This window comes from Dama dama, chromosome 9 (assembly GCF_033118175.1).
Source record: "Dama dama isolate Ldn47 chromosome 9, ASM3311817v1, whole genome shotgun sequence".
NCBI classification, from domain to species: domain Eukaryota; kingdom Metazoa; phylum Chordata; class Mammalia; order Artiodactyla; family Cervidae; genus Dama; species Dama dama.
In genome coordinates, this window is record NC_083689.1 from 69,894,937 (window position 1) to 69,911,696 (window position 16,760).

The 16,760-nt window shown below is 38.3% G+C and overlaps 1 protein-coding gene across 4 annotated transcripts in view; it reads left to right on the forward strand.

Annotated features, from left to right (window-relative positions):
- Nucleotides 1-16,760, forward strand: part of SGCD (sarcoglycan delta) — a 660,276-nt gene that overhangs the window by 533,882 nt on the left and 109,634 nt on the right. For all 4 annotated transcript variants that reach the window (XM_061151820.1, XM_061151819.1, XM_061151818.1 and 1 more), the window contains one exon: nucleotides 6,327-6,399. In XM_061151820.1, coding sequence (XP_061007803.1) covers nucleotides 6,327-6,399 — 73 coding nt within the window. The remainder of the gene's footprint in view (nucleotides 1-6,326; nucleotides 6,400-16,760) is intronic.

A 16,760-nucleotide genomic window follows, 5' to 3' on the forward strand; every position in this document is an offset into this window, starting at 1 on the left:
ATGTATGACAAAAACCACAATAATATTGTAAAGTAATTAGCCTCCAACTAATAAAAATAAATGGAAAAGAAAAAGAAAAAGAAATAAATTGGACAAATGTCTCCCTCCTTTAATTTGCTTTTTTCCTTAAATACTGAGATATTTTTAGCATTTTCCTTTGGTATTCCATTCCAGGGTTGGGCACACTGGTAAAGAATCCACCTGCCAATGCAGGAGACAGAAGAGACGGATTCCATCACTGGTCTGGGAAGATCCCCTGGAGAAGGGAATGGCAACCCACTCCAATATTCTTGCCTTGAGAATTCTATGGACAGAGGAGACTGACAGGCTACCGTCCATAGGGTTGCAAAGAGTTAGACATGACTGAGCACATACACACTCTCTCTCTCTCTCTCTCTCCCTCCCCCACCCCGCCCCCCCCAGGGTTGCTCTGTTTTCCTGGTAGGAAATGAAGGTGGCTAAAGACAGTCTTCTGTTTAGATTAAATAGTTACCTTATAAAATTTTCAATTTGGGAAGAAAACAGTTTAGCTCTGACAGTTCTCATCCCACCCCTCATTTTATATTGAAGGAAGTCAAGGGCCACAGAGGGTTATGTGATTCTCCCAGCATTGCAGAAGTAGGACTGGATTTCAGGTCTCTTGATATACAGAACACTTCAAGGGAAAAGCATGACTAAACTGAACTCTGAACTTTAGTATACTTTCCAGAGAAGGGAAGCTGGCTTTTTTGTTACTATGGCAACAAAGTGCATTAGAGACTTTGAGACTTTTTTTTTTTTTTTTCGTGAGTTTACCCCCTACCTGTGCTAGGAGGAAAAAAGAGCCGTTGAGCTGATCTTTATGATGATTCAAAACACTTTAGAAAGATCCTGTCACATGCTCTATAAGTTCCTGATTGATTGTGTGGAATTAAGTTATTGGGCAGAGAACCAGCTAATGGAAACACATTGATAGAATCATTTTTGAGGGATATTAAATGGAACTTAAAATAAAACTGAAATGGCTTTATGGATTTTTCACTCAAACTGTTTATGAACATTTATTGCCAGTAAATTATATTGTGTCAAAAGAAGGAATCAGTGGGTATGGCTTTAATAGAAACCTTTTTGAAATAATAAAATTGATAATACTTTATTATCTAAGAATGGATAGAGAGTGGGATGGGGGAATTCCTCCTGATGGATGATTGTCTACTCTGCAGATTGGGAAAGTGAAAAATAGTGTGAAAACAAGAAATTGGATAGGACTTGGAAAGAAATGGTCTTTTGGAAATGTGTTATCTCATTTCATTGTAGATGGGAATTATTTTTAGAAGACAAGTGTTAAGGAATTTAGCAGGTGTTACTTGAGGCTATAAACGTGGGTGTGTTTTCATGTTTCATAAAAGATGAGCAAGTAGAGAGTTACTGAATCTGCTGAATGAGGGTCTACAGTAGGGTCAAGGGCATTGGTTTCAGAGCTGAAACGCTGGAATTCAAATCCTGGTTCTCGCTCTTCATGTGTGACCTAGGAAATTTTCTTGACATCTCTGAATCTCACATTCTACATCCATAATAACAGAAATTAATAGTCCTTCTTTCCCAGGGTTTTTCTGATGATCAAATGAAGACAGTTGCAATTATTTCTAGGTTTTAGTACATGCTTTAAAATTTCATTTTTAAGAGTCATAGAGGACCCAGATAAGAGGAGGAAAGACTAGGGTTCATGTACATTTTCATAAGAGTAGTATTATTTTATTAACTGTCATCTGATGATTGCTATGGATCAGAAATCTCATTTAGTGTCCCAAGATCCCTGGGAGTTGAAGGTATTACCAGTATCCTTTCTTTTCAGAGAAGAAAACTGAGCATCAGAGAGATTTATGTCCAAGGTCACTTAGCTAGTGAGAGATTTTGTTACCTCCCCCTGGAAAATTATATGCATGAGTCTGTCCTCCAGTGCATATGGGACATATGGACCCCTGTGGCCGAAGTCCAGCAAAAACAAAATCAAAGGGCACCTGGTTGGACGATGGAAGCTGAAGGAGCTTGAGTGTCATGCCCTTGACTTTGATCCATATCAGAACCTATCAGTCACCCATCTCCTCCACCTATCAGAGCTCAGCCCCTCTGGGTTTTGCTGGCTTGCCTTCCGTGAGTACCACGTTGACTGGTACTGAGAAAACAAGACGCTAGGGCACCATGGCTAAACGTGGGTTCTTTAGTCAGATGCTCAGATGTGAAGCCCAGCTCTAGCACTCACTGGCCATACGACCACGAGCCAAACATGCCTTTAACCCCAGTTGTCTTATCTACAGGATAAGCAAGTTTCTTGGACTGTGAAAGAAAATGCAAGCCTTTAGATTGTATTTTACTTTAAAGAAATACTTATATTTAACCCAAATAGCATTCCTTTATAAGCATACTCTTCTTTTAGAGGTATAGTTAAAATGCATTGGGTCATGATTGTGAACGTTCATTTAATATGTGAGACATGAGGAGTTTTAGAACAGTAAACTAGTTCTCTTATAGAAGTGGCAGTACTTATTGAAATGAATCCAGTAGAAGTCTTAGAAATTTAAAGTCAGGTCTGGTTGTATTCGCTATTGGACCTTGACCCTGCCCACACTGAGCTTAGTCTCGTTGAAGAAATGAGATGACTGTCTCCAAGGGAGACCCCGGATCGTGTGTGCTCAGTACCTCATGAGTGCTGTAGTCATCTTACAAGTATTTATAAGTACTCACAAGTAAGTACTTACAAGTGTTCTGTCATCTAGCACAGAGCACCTGCCCTGTGCTAGATGATGAGGCTATGACACAGAGCAAGACATGTTCCTAGCCAGGAGTGCAGCAGATGTGATTGCAGGTCAGTGAGCTGAGGACCCCAGCTCAGGTGTTCTTTCTTCCCACAAACACAGAGAATGAGCATATATAATGTACTGGATGCGCTGTTGTCACACTTATTCCTCCTTGGCATTGCTTTAGGAGGGCGGCAGACCTCAGTTCCCCCAGCTACAATAGAGGAATTTCTTCTTGAGCCTAGTCCAGCAAGATGTAAGAAGTAAAGTAGCAGATGAAGTTTTGTTACTGTACTTGACAAGTAAATAGGGTCAGCACAAAGTTTGGATGGGATATAAAATTGGCCCAATTGTTCATTGAGGTTCATTGTTCATAAGAGCTTGCCATTCTTTGTTTTGGGATTATTGGTCTGAATAAGTCTATGCTATACTATGTGTGTGTACTTGGCACAGTTGCAGAAGTTGCAAAAATAGATCTTCTTTGGCTTCAAAAGTCTTTTAACATGATGGGCATGAGAAAGAGGTGAAACATGAGTCTTCACAGTATCTAGTAAAAATTCAAATGATGAAAGCTGTCCATGGGCAGTGTTCATTGCCATGGGAGTGTGTCAGACAATGACAGCTGACTTGGAAACAGGTAATACTCTTTCTGTTGCAGCTTTCATGGAATTCTTGGTAGAGAAAAAAAAGATTTGAGCTGAGACTAGAGAGTATAGACAATAAATAAACAAATAATTCTCTTCTCCTTATTGAGACATATAATTGTCCCTTTAAATTATATATATTACATAGAAATATAGACATTTTTAAATAGAGCTCAAATGACTAAGAACTAAGCATCTCTAAGAATGTCAAAGGGAAGCCCCTGTTAACTGCAGGGACTGCAGTACCAGCAGATGAGAGTTGTTCTGTGACAGGCGAGATGGTGCTGAGAGGTGGCTGAGGGCATGGTCTTGGGTTTCAGACAGCCCAGAGCCACCTTCTGATGTGTCAGTCACTGTCCTGTTCTGCAATCCTGTTTTATCTACTTGGCAGCCTCCACAGTGCCCCTCAAAAGATCCCAAAAATGTTGGAGATGGAAAATAGATATTCTGTAAAACCAAATATAACACATATGTAACAAAAGCTACATTGTAATTTGTAAACTACCCCATTCTTATTCAGTCACTGCATCAGAGTTCTTTAGAGAAACAGAACCAATAAGGTCTGTATAGAGAAAGAGAGTCATTGTAAGAAATTGGCTCATACTTACAGAGGTTGAGAAGTCCCACAGTCAGTGTCTGTTAAATGGGAGACTTGAGGAAGCGCAGTGGTGTGGTTTAGTCTGAGTCCAAATGCCTGAATATTAGGGTTGTCAGTGGTGTCAATTTCAGTCTAGATCTGAAGGTCTGAGAACCAGGATTACTGACAGCAGGAGCTCAATGTTCCAGCTCATAGGGTCAGGCAGAGAGGGCTGAACACTTCCTTCTTCCACTTTGTTGTTGTGTTCGGACCCTCATCTGATAGGATGATGTCTACCCATATTGGAGAGGGCAGACTACTTTACTCAGACCACCTACTCACATGCTACTTCTAATCGTATCTAGAAATTCCCTCACAGACACATCCAGAAATGTTTAGTCAAATATCTGGACATCTTTGATCTGGTCAAGTTGACACATAAAATTAAGCATCACATTTATCAAGAACACAATAACACTTCAATCACAAGAGAAAAATAAATAATATATATATAATAAAACTGAACATTCTTATGAAAATTTATACCAAAAATTGAGTTTAATGGGGCTGTGGGTACATTTTTATATATTTGAAATGATGTGATTTGGGATCTTAGATAGTAAGTGTCTATGGGCAGTGAAAGATCTTAAAAGTCCCCACATGAAGTGCCCCTATGCCACTTGGAACTGTCAATTTTATGGGCTTGTTGTGGTGAATAAATTATATATATGCAACATATATGTATATATGACAGTATCTAGCAATGTGGTACTCAAAAATGTTAGCTGAGCATGATAGTTATTATTCACAGAATGATGTTATTAATCTTATTAATAATAATATTCACCAGAATATTCTTTTAGTGACCATATATAGTATTATAGAAGAAAAAAATGTTCTCATTTTGCTTGTGGTCTGTCACTCCTATCAAATAAATGTTTCCATAGTTGCTACAAAAGCCAGGAAATCAATTCATTTTCATAGACTCATTCAGCTCAGTTCAGTTCAGTTCAGTCACTCAGTCGTGTCTGACTCTTTGCAACCCCATGAGTCGCAGCACGCCAGGCCTCCCTATTCATCACAAACTCCCGGAGTTTACTCAAACTCATGTCCATCGAGTTGGTGATACCATCCAACCATCTCATCCTCTGTCATACCCTTCTCCTCCTGCCCCCAATCCCTCCCAGCATCAGGGCTTTTGCCAATGAGTCAACTCTTTGCATGAGGTGGCCAAAGTACTAGAGTTTCAGCTTCAGCATCAGTCCTTCCAATGATAGACTCATTACTAAATATACTCATAGACTCATTAGTATGAGTATATTTAGTAACGAGTCTATTATTAGTAATGAGGCTATATATTAGTAATGAGTAGTATAGTATTCCAAACCTGGATTTGGAATAATAGTGGTTAATGGAGTATTTCTACACATTATAGCAGTGCAAGAGGATTCCTGAAATTCACACATGAATGCAAGATATTATTCCACCCCTTCTTACAGCATCAAAGAAGTACACTGAACATATAAAAGTAAACACCATTACACAGAGTACAGGATACTGCCTAAGTTTAATTGAAAAACAAATATCCAGTGCAATTGTCTGTGATAAACTGAGGCTTAAATGATTTGAAGACACTTTGAGAGTGGACAAATCAGATAATCACAATCTTTATGGCTGGAAAGATTCAACTGGTGTTGACAAATTGTAAAGATAAAAGCTTATGGCAAAATCAAGAGCTAAATGTCTAGATTGGGTTGGGAATCAATATTAATACTCAAATTGTAAAAGTGCTGAACTTTAAATGATCTCATAGTGTTCTCTTTTGTTTAAGATTTCAAGATAATAGTGTAGAACTTGATTTGCTGAAAAATATTGGCTTAATTTTCATTAAGCAAATACCTTATAGTCTTACAGTATTCTCCACCATCTAACCCACTGCTTAGATGTTATATGTGTTATGAGATTTGTGCCCTTTGCTGCGGTAACAGAGTTCCAGTTGCTGGTTTTCAAAAACACTTCCAGTTGGACAACTGTTAATATTTTATGAGAGAAAAGATTCAGACTATGCCATTTCTAGGCATCTTTTTTTTAAGTCGACATGGTATTTGCCTCATGACCTTACTCTGATCTCAGCAAAAACAAATTCAAAAGAAGTTCCTAGTTTGCATGAGTTGATTCAATGCTCTCCTAGCACAGAGATGTGCCCTAGAGCCAGTGGCAGATACATGTGTATTGGTTTGTATTAAGGATTCACCACATTTAGCTCCATTCATTGTGCTGACCCATCCAACACTCCAACCTCTGTTTGCTTTTTTCTTTTGTTTGCAGGAGCAGAGGGCACAGTGTTCCCTAAATCTATAGAGACACCTAATGTCAGGGCAGATCCCTTCAAGGAACTAAGGTAAACTTCTGACTATGGTTTGCATTGATTAAGTGGCTATTTGCTCTCTCTGTACAATGACTGATGATCCATTTTGAATACCTATGATGTCATAGTGTCATGATTATATAAACTGTGAGAGGTTATAAAGGATGTGAAGATAAGTTACAACCATGAGAAAATTTTTTCTGAGTACTTAAAGTTGAGAGTTTGGAGGAAGAGGTTGCCAGCCTTGTAATAAGATTTAAGGTTCATTCATTTGCAATGCTTATTTCATGATGTATTTTGTGATACAATAATCCTCTCATATTAGAGAACTAGTCAGTAATTGGTGCTAATCAGCCGAAAGACGTGTGGTGTCTAAAAGAAGCTGAACAGTAAATATGATACTTTTTTTCTCAAGCTATTTTCTGGAATGATTTGGTGCTAGGACTAGATTCTATGGATATTCCATAAACTGGTGCTAATCAGGATATTCATAAGCATGCTGCTTTTAAGCAGAAAAGGGCTCTGCAATGCCATGTACTTATGGCACACAACTATGGAGAACAAAAAGAACTATAGACATACAGATGGACAAAGAGAGAGAGAGAGAGATAACCTAAAAACCATCCCTACCACCAAAGAGCTACCCCCAGCCCTCCTAAAGAAACACATATAAAATGGTATGATGATACAAATATAACTCTGATTTTCACTGTGGACTTAGGTGGTTGTTTAGCACAAAGTTGTGTCTAACTCTTTGTGACCTCATGGACTGAAGCATGCCAGGCTCCTCTGTCCTCCTCTAACTCCCACAGTTTGCCAAGATTCATGTCCATTGAGTCAGTGATGCTGTCTCACCATGTAATCCTTTGCTGCCTCTTTCTCCTTTTGCCTTCAACCTTTCCCATTATCAGGGTCTTTTCCAATGAGTCAGCTCTTCGCATCAGGTGGCCAGAGTATTGGAGCTTCTGCTTCAGCAACAGTCCTTCCAATGAGTATTGAGGGTAGATTTTCCTTATGATTGACTAGTTTGATCTCTTTGCTGTCCAAGGGACTCTCAAAAGTCTCCTCCAGCCCCATGGACTTATAGCCATGAAGAATTCAGTGAATATCAGCTTTCTCCATTTCTCATATTTCTTTTAATTAAGACCAGTCATAAATCACCATAAATAGCCCTGAATAACTCTTTCATAAAGACATCAACTATAAGTAAATGTATCTGTATTGCACAAGTCACATCTTCTCTTTGACAACCAATCCCAAGATCTCTATTTTGCTAAAACAGCAGCAGCCACATTGGAGCAGGTGTTTCCTTAAACAGAAATACATCCTCAGTAAGTGGAGAATATATCACCTCATTACAAAACCATAGCATTCTTGCCAGGCCTGTAAGTCTTTATGAATACAGGGAAATAAATCAGGCCAATGGAAGAGGATAATTGGTGGGGAGTGAGAACCGTTTCTTAGCAAAATCTCATGTACTATGGGCTGTATTTTTTAAATTACACACCATACTGCAACGTTTTACATATTACTGAAATAACTTTTCAGCAGGGCTTCTCGAGGCCAGAAGTTGCCTGACTCTGTGTTGATGAGATCCTGTGTTTCATATTAATGTGCTAAAGCTAGAATCTTTTAAGCAAATGCACCCCCAAAACCCTGCATTTTAGAACTCTGAGGGAGCTCATTCTCTGAAAATGCATGGAATCCTTGTGGCTATAATGTAAGAACTCTTTCAACCAAGCTAATGGGTGGCCCAGGTCCCTTTTTTTCACAGTCCTCTTTAGGAGCGGGGGGTTTTATTTGAGGAGGGGGTTGGATTTTTTGTCTGTTTGTTTTTTACACAACTGGTGACTGATTTAGAGTGATCAGCTCAAAGTTAAGTGCTGTCTAAAAGAAGCTGAACTCTAAATATCATACAGACTTTTTTCTATGCAACAAATTATTACTTGGGAAATAGGGATTTAGGCTAATTTTGCTTAAAACAGAAAAATAAATCTTCTATAGTTAAAAACAAACACAATCATACCAGACAACTAAACAAAAACTATATCTGAGCCTTAGCCCACTGTAGAGATCCATATCCTGAAGAACTGAGGGCAGAATGTTTGCTCCTACAAAGAGGTGGATGCACTTCCTGTCCTCTGCACACAACCTCTGGAAACCTTGAAACTTGCCTTAAAAAAAAATTAAACCTCTAAAATTTACAAGTAAATATAAGTTTAGTGCAATGAAATACAAAATTTCAGGACATTATTGCTTTTCATTATTTATTCTAAAAAGATAAGCATATTCTATAGTGGCTAGAAATTATATTTTCTTACAGGAAGCATAAAAAGACTTTAATAAGTATCCCTAAAACTGGTCTTTTTTTGCCCCTGTTTAGATTGTGTTGATGCAAAATAGCTTGAACTGAATCAGGAGGCTAGAATGTGATCACTTGGCCCCTCTGTCCTTCTGGAAGTTTGTTTTTTTTAATGACACTTTGTGGCAGAACCTCTGACCAATTGAAAGAATAATCAGATAGATTAGCCCAGACCAATGTGTCTGTGAATGTTTCACATTTTCCATCTAATGGTGCTGCATATTTACTCCCAGTTATTGACTGGTATTGACTTTGGATATTGAGTAAATAGGTAATGAACTGGCTAACCAAGTCTTCTGGCCTCTGGCTTTAAAGTTGGGTCAGTTTTACTGCCCTAACACTGGTGTGTTTTCTGGTTGTAGAAAAGTAGAGTGATCTAAGGGAGTTCTCTGGACTTGTACCAGCAGGTTGCACTGTGAACTGTTCAGGTGAAGCAGAAACAGTCAGTCTTTAGTGGCAGCAAGATAGAGGGGAAAGAGGCCTGAGCTGAGAGTCAGGCACCTACCACAAGCCTGCAATGTGGCCTTGAGCTAATTCTAGAACTCTGCTGTCCCTAAAAAGCTAGGTTACTTCTTGCTTCAAATGTCCAATCCCTTTACATTATTTTTTGTTTTTTTAATAAATAGCTTTAAATTTAAAGAGGAGTTGCAAAATTCATTGAAATGATTCAATTCACATGTACCCTTCACCTGATAGTCTTCTAATGTTAACATCTAACATACTCATGATAAATTTATCACAACTTTGAAATTAATATTGTTACCTTGTTCAGTCACTAACTCATGCCTGACTCTTTATGACCTCATGGACTGCAGCATAGCAGGCTTCTCTGTCCTTCACTATATCCTGGAGTTGGCTCAAACTCATGTCCATTGAGTCAGTGATGCCATCCAACCATCTCATCCTCTGTCACCTTTTTCTCCTCCTGCCTTCAATGTTTCCCAGCCTCAGGGTCTTTCCCAATGAGTGGCCAAAGTATTGGAGCTTCAGCATCAGTCCTTCCAATGAATATTTAGAGTTGATTTCCTTTAGGATTGACTGGTTTTATCTCCTTGCAGTTCAAAGGACTCTCAAGAGTCTTCTCCTACACCATAGTTCGAAAGCATCAGTTCTTCAGTGCTCAGCCTTCTTTATGCACCAAATCTCACATATGAACATGACTACTAGAAAAACCATAGCTTTGATTAAAGGGACTACGTGGGCAAAGTTATGTCTCTGCTTTTTAATATACTATCTACATTTGTCATAGCTTTTTTTTCCAATGAGCAAGTATCTTTTCATTTCATGGTTGCAGTCACTGTGCACAGTGATTTTGGAGCCCAAAAAAATTAAATCTGCCACTGTTTGCAATTTTTCCCTCCATCTATTTGCCATTAAGTGATCGGATCAGATGCCATGATCTTAGTTTTATGATATTGTGTTTTAAACCTGCTTTTTTACTTCCTCTATCACCTTCATCAAGAGGCTTTTCAGTTCCTCTTTGCTTTCTGCCATTAGGGTAGTATCATCTGCTTATCTGAGGTTATTGATATTTCTCCTGGCAATCTTGATTCCAGCTTGTGATTCATCAAGTCTGGCATTTTTGCACAATGTACTCTGCATATAAATTAAATAAGCAGAGTGACAGCATACAGCCTTAATGTACTCCTTTCCCAGTTTTGAACCAGTGTGTTGTTCCATGTCCAGTTCTAACTGTTGCTTCTTAACCTACATACAGGTTTCTCAGGAGCCAGGTAATGTGTTCTAGTATTCCCTTCTCTTTAAGAATTTTCCACAGTTCCTTGTGATCCACACAATCAAAGGTTTTAGCATAGTCACAGAAGCAGAAGTAGATGTTTTTTATGAAATTCTCTTGCTTTATCTATGAGCCTACAGACATTGGAAATTTGATCTCTGGTTCCTATGCCTTTTCTAAATCTGGCTTGTACATCTGGAAGTTCTCGGTCCACATACGGATGAAGCCTAGCTTGAACTATTTTGAGCATTATCTTGTTAACATGTGAAATGAGTGCAATAGTGTGGTAGTTTGAACATTCTTTGGCATTGCCTTTCTTTGGGATTGGAATGAAAACTGATCTTTTTCAGTCCTGTGGCCACTTCTGAGTTTTCCAAATTTGCTGGCATATTGAGTGCAGCACTTTCACAGCATCATCTTTTAGGATTTGAAATAGCTAGAATCCCACCAACTCCACTAGCTATGTTTGTAGTACTGCTTCCTAAGGCCCCTTGACTTCACACTCCATGATGTCTGGCTCTAGGTGAGTGATCACACCATCATGGTTATCCTGATCATTAGGACTTTTTTGAACAGTTCTGTGTTTTCTTGTCACTTCTTCTTAATCTCTTCTTCTGTTAGGTCCTTGCTACTTCTGTCCTTTATAGTGCTCATCTTTGCATGAAATGTTCCCTTGGTATCTCCGACTTTCTTTAAGAGATCTCTGGACTTTCCCATTCTATTGTTTTCCTCCATTTCTTTGCATTGTTCAGTTAAGAGGGCTTTTTGTCTCTTCTTGCTATTCTTTGAAACTCTGTATTCAGTTGGGTATATCTTTCTGTTTCTCATTTGCCTTTAGCTTCTCTTCTTTTCTCGTCTGTTCGTAAGGCCTCTTCAGAAAACCATTTTTCCTTCTTGCATTTCTTTTTCTTGGGGATGGTTTTGATCACCACCTCCTGTACAGTGTTACAAACCTCTGTCCATAGTTCTTCAGGCGCTCTCTGTCAGATCTAATCCCTTGAATCTATTTGTCACTTCCACTGTATAATCACAAGGGATTTGATTGACATCATACATGAATGGCCCAGAGGTTTTTCCTACTTTCTTCAGTTTGAGTCTGAATTTTGCAATTAGAAGCAGTAAGATCATGATCATGAAATTAACATTGTATCCATATAATCTTATTTTATATAAGATTTGTTTAAAAGGATGCAGTCACCTGAATGTCTTATAGATTGAGAAATACATACAAAGGATTTTAACAGAAAATTTATTTGTGGAGATGTGAGTTAGTGCATCTTTAGACCTCACACTGCAGTTCAATTGGAATGTTTCTAATGAGGATTTTTGTTCTCTTCTTTAAAAATAACATTCTATACCCAGATTTTCTTGGTCTTGTTAATGGGAAACAAACTGAATTAAAAGGTCACAGCTTTATTTATACTTAGATTGACTTCTCAGATAAACAAGTAAAACTGAAATATCCACCCAATGTTTCCCAGCTCCCCAGCCAATCAAACATGAAAAAAAAAAAAAAATCGAACTATTTTAGATACCTTTTCTGTTGGGATAACGTTTGTTTCCTCAAACTCCATTCTTGGCTGTTGGAGAGTTTTTGTTTTGTTTTGTTTGGTCTGTTGATTTTTGTTGTTTGTTTGCTTGTTTGTAAATAAGAAGCAAATTTTAGGCCTCTGACATTTCTTCCGATAAGCTCTCAACTCTCAGCTATAAGAATGGTAGCTTCCTCTCTGCTAGCGTTTTGGTTCACTGCTTTTCTTTCCATACTTACTATGGAACTTTTCTTCTTGTGGAGCACAGGCTCTAGGCACATGGGCTTTAGTTATTGTGCCTTGCAGGCTCTGTAGTGTGGGCTTAGTAGTTGTGGCACCTGGGCTGAGTTGCTCCACGGTATTGGAATCTTCCCGGACCAGGGATCAAACCTGAGTCCCCTGCATTGGCAGGCAGATACCTATCCACTGCCCCACCAGGGAAGTCTGCCCATTTTCTGATTGGGATTTCTTTTTTATATAGAACTATATGTGAGCTGTATATTTTGGAGATGAATCCCTTGTTGGTCACTTTGTTTGCAAATATTTTCTCCCATTCTGTGGGTTGTCTTTTTAGTTTGTTTATACCAAGTATTTTATTAACACTTATTAAGAGTCAAGGCATGTGCTAAATACTCTGAATGTAGGGTTAAATGCATACTCAAATAATTTATAGTTAAGGAGAATAAAATGGAAAGGAACTTCAAATCACTAGGTAATGAGATCTAGGGTAGATGTATGAATCAAATCAGAGGAAACACAGAGAATGACAAAACCTACCTAAATGAGTTAAATATGCTTCACAAAGGAAATAACATTTTAGTTTCCAGAAGAAAAAAAAAAGCAGAAATACATCTCAGAAATCAAAAATGTAGTTCTCTACAGCCTTATTAAGATAGGGGAAAGTACCCCAACCTATTTCTGTAGCTCCCAAGAATGTTACTGTGTTATTTACACAGTAATTTCCTTATAATGCTGTGTTCTTAAAAAAATTTCATGAATGCAGTTTCAAATATGGTCACAAAAGACTGAAAATTTTACAAGCTTCAACAGTATTTAATTGAATTCAGAAATGAAAGTTTCAGTGACAGCAAACCTATTCTACAGTCCCAAGTATGGTGGTGTTTTGTTACCGTTTATTTTTTTCCATAATATTACCAGGATTTTAATGATAAAACTGAAAAATTATAAAATACCTCTATGGCTCCCAATAATGCACTTAACCATTTGGTAAGACATTTTTTTAACCAAGGTGAAAGTGACAGTCACTCAGTCACGTCCGACTCTTTGTGACCCCATGGACCATACAGTTCATGGAATTTTCCAGGTCAGAATACTGGAGTGGGTAGCCTTTCCCTTCTCCAGGGGATCTTCCCAACCCAGGGATAGAACCCATGTCTCCTGCATTGCAGGCAGATTCTTTACCAGCTGAGCCATAAGGGAAGCCGCCCCCCCTTTTTTTTAAACCAAGTAGGTACTAAATCTGACTCCTTTGGAAATAGAATTTAGAGTTTGTGTGTCTCATTGGGAAACAAGGATTAGCAAAGCTTCTACAAGCTGACAAAAATGAATTGATTTTTCTTTAATTGTATTTTTAAATGTCTATAGTCAGCTAAGTATTTATTGGCTCTCAGTGGTTTATAAATTTAAGTGACAAGAATAGTCTGTCAGAGCTTCAGTGTTCATTTATTAGAGGCTTGGCAATCCTCTTCCCTTCTTTGTCCTTTTCAAAATTCACAATACCAAAAATAATTGGTCAACAGTCTGATTTAAAAATATATATACACACACAGGTAAAGAGAAAGAAACACACACACTGAGACAAAGACAGAAATACAAAGAAAGAGCTGGTGGGAGTGGGGAGGGCAACAAAGAAGTAAGAAGCTGTGTATTGAGCTTTCAGCTATGGTGCGTGGTCAATGAGGGAATACCATTGTGAAGGAAATTTTTAATCTTCTCCCTTTAAACATTTTGCAGACATGTTCTGTAATTTTCTTTATTTCTTATTCCCTCTCTTCTACCCCCCTGACTTCTTACACTTAGACTAATTTTTTGTAGTTCTGTTTTGCATGTATTAGATTTGGAATTATTTGATCATATAGCACAAATATTGAAGTGAATCAAAAGAGAAATGAAAAAAATATAATAGGCCAGATAGTAGCACAGTTACTTACTCCAGGGCCTTACCATATAGAATAATGATGAAATAGTGTCCCTGTTGGTCAAGAGCCTGTGCTTTTTCTTTTTTCAATGTTTTGTTTTGGAGGATAGCCAATTAGCAGTGTTCTGATAGTTTCTGGTGGATAGCAAAGGGACTCATGTATCCATTCTCCCCCAGAATCCCCTCCCATCCAGGCTGCCATATAACACTGAGCAGAGTTCTCTGTTCTATACAGTAGGTCCTTGTTGGTTATCCATTTTAAATATAGCAGTGTGTATATATCCATCCCAAACTCCCTAACCTTTCCCCTGAAGAGCTTGTGCTTTGAATTTGGCCTCTATGATTGTCTGCTTTCTGAACTTAGACAGGTGTCTTAAGTTCTCCTAGCCCCAGTGCCTAGTATGGAGGAAAAGTTCAGTGAATACTAATTTGATACATGTTTACTATTTGGCAAACCCTCAAGAAACTCTCTCTCATAGGGGTGCAAGAACTCAGATGAAAGTTTCCAGAGTTTAATATTTCTTCAACCCATAAAAAGTTTCCATCAAGTCATGGTGACCAGCAATTATTTCTCAAAGACAAAAGCAAAAAACTATTGAGTATTTCCATCTACTATTAACTGCATTTTATATAAGAAAAGGATATAAGAAGACAGAATAAAAGACAGTCTCATAATTGAATACAGGACAATCTCAGTTAACTGTATTAACTGTCATTGTATTGTCTCCATTTTCTCATTTTGCCAAAAATGTCTGTGACTACCTTACAACTCTTCTCTTCACACATTTCATAGGGCATGCCAAGAAAAATAAGATCTGAGAGCCACAGGCCAGGGCTTAATGAGGTCCACTTGACTTTAATACTGTCCAGTTTAAAATCACAAAACTAATACAGGTTGCGCATCTTCAAGACCAGTCAGTATATGTATATATGTCCCTTTTCTTCCTCACTTCCTCTTCCTCCTATATTCCAACATCCAGTCATTATTCTCGTGTGTTCCTATTAGTATCAGTACTAGAGTTTTCATTCTTCTATATATATTTCCCTTTTCCTCCTTATGGCCAGTCTTTCTCCAGTTACCCTTTTCACCATGTTCCTCCTAGAATATATAAGGAGAACAACAAGAGGTAAAGGACAGGAGATATTTAAGGGATCTTCACCTTTCCTTTTGCCTTGTTTATCAACAGCTTCATATCTGTGATAGATATTCCATCTTAAAGATATTAAACCCATGAGTCTGTGTTCATCTGCTCTCTATATTATGATTCTATCATTAAAGGCTAGAGAACGATAGATGACAGATAACATCACAGGGAAAACTGAGGCTCAGACATAGATGAGTCCCATTCAGACAGGAAGAAGAAGTGGAAAGTTCATCTCTTCTGGTCTCTGGTGAATTGTGGGAAGAAGATAGGAAATATACAAAAAGCAGGTGGTGAAATATGTGTCCTGATGACCTTTCTTTCATGATTCAAGAAGGGTAGAAACCAATTAAGTAGGGTTTAGAAAGTCAAAACCAGAGGGTCATTGTGCATCTTCTGTTTTTTTTTTTTTTTTTTTAGTCTTTTTTTTTTTTTTTATTAGCTGGAGGCTAATTACTTCACAACATTTCAGTGGGTTTTGTCATACATTGACATGAATCAGCCATAGATTTACACGTATTCCCCATCCCGATCCCCCCTCCCACCTCCCTCTCCACCCGATTCCTCTGTGTCTTCCCAGTGCACCAGGTCCGAGCACTTGTCTCATACATCCCACCTGGGCTGGTGATCTGTTTCACCATAGATAGTATACATGCTGTTCTTCTGAAACATCCCACCCTCACCTTCTCCCACAGAGTTCAAAAGTCTGTTCTGTATTTCTGTGTCTCTTTTTCTGTTTTGCATATAGGGTTGTCGTTATCATCTTTCTAAATTCCATATATATGTGTTAGTATGCTGTAATGTTCTTTATCTTTCTGGCTTACTTCACTCTGTATAACGGGCTCCAGTTTCATCCATCTCATTAGGACTGATTCAAATGAATTCTTTTTAACGGCTGAGTAATATTCCATGGTGTATATGTACCACAGCTTCCTTATCCATTCGTCTGCTGATGGGCATCTAGGTTGCTTCCATGTCCTGGCTATTATAAACAGTGTTGCGATGAACATTGGGGTGCACGTGTCTCTTTCAGATCTGGTTTCCTCAGTGTGTATGCCCAGAAGTGGGATTGCTGGGTCATATGGCAGTTCTATTTCCAGTTTTTTAAGAAATCTCCACACTGTTTTCCATAGCGGCTGTACTAGTTTGCATTCCCACCAACAGTGTAAGAGGGTTCCCTTTTCTCCACACCCTCTCCAGCATTTATTGCTTGTAGACTTTTGGATAGCAGCCATCCTGACTGGCGTGTAATGGTACCTCATTGTGGTTTTGATTTGCATTTCTCTGATAATGAGTGATGTTGAGCATCTTTTCATGTGTTTGTTAGCCATCTGTATGTCTTCTTTGGAGAAATGTCTGTTTAGTTCTTTGGCCCATTTTTTGATTGGGTCATTTATTTTTCTGGAATTGAGCTTCAGGAGTTGCTTGTATATTTTTGAGATTAATCCTTTGTCTGTTTCTTCATTTG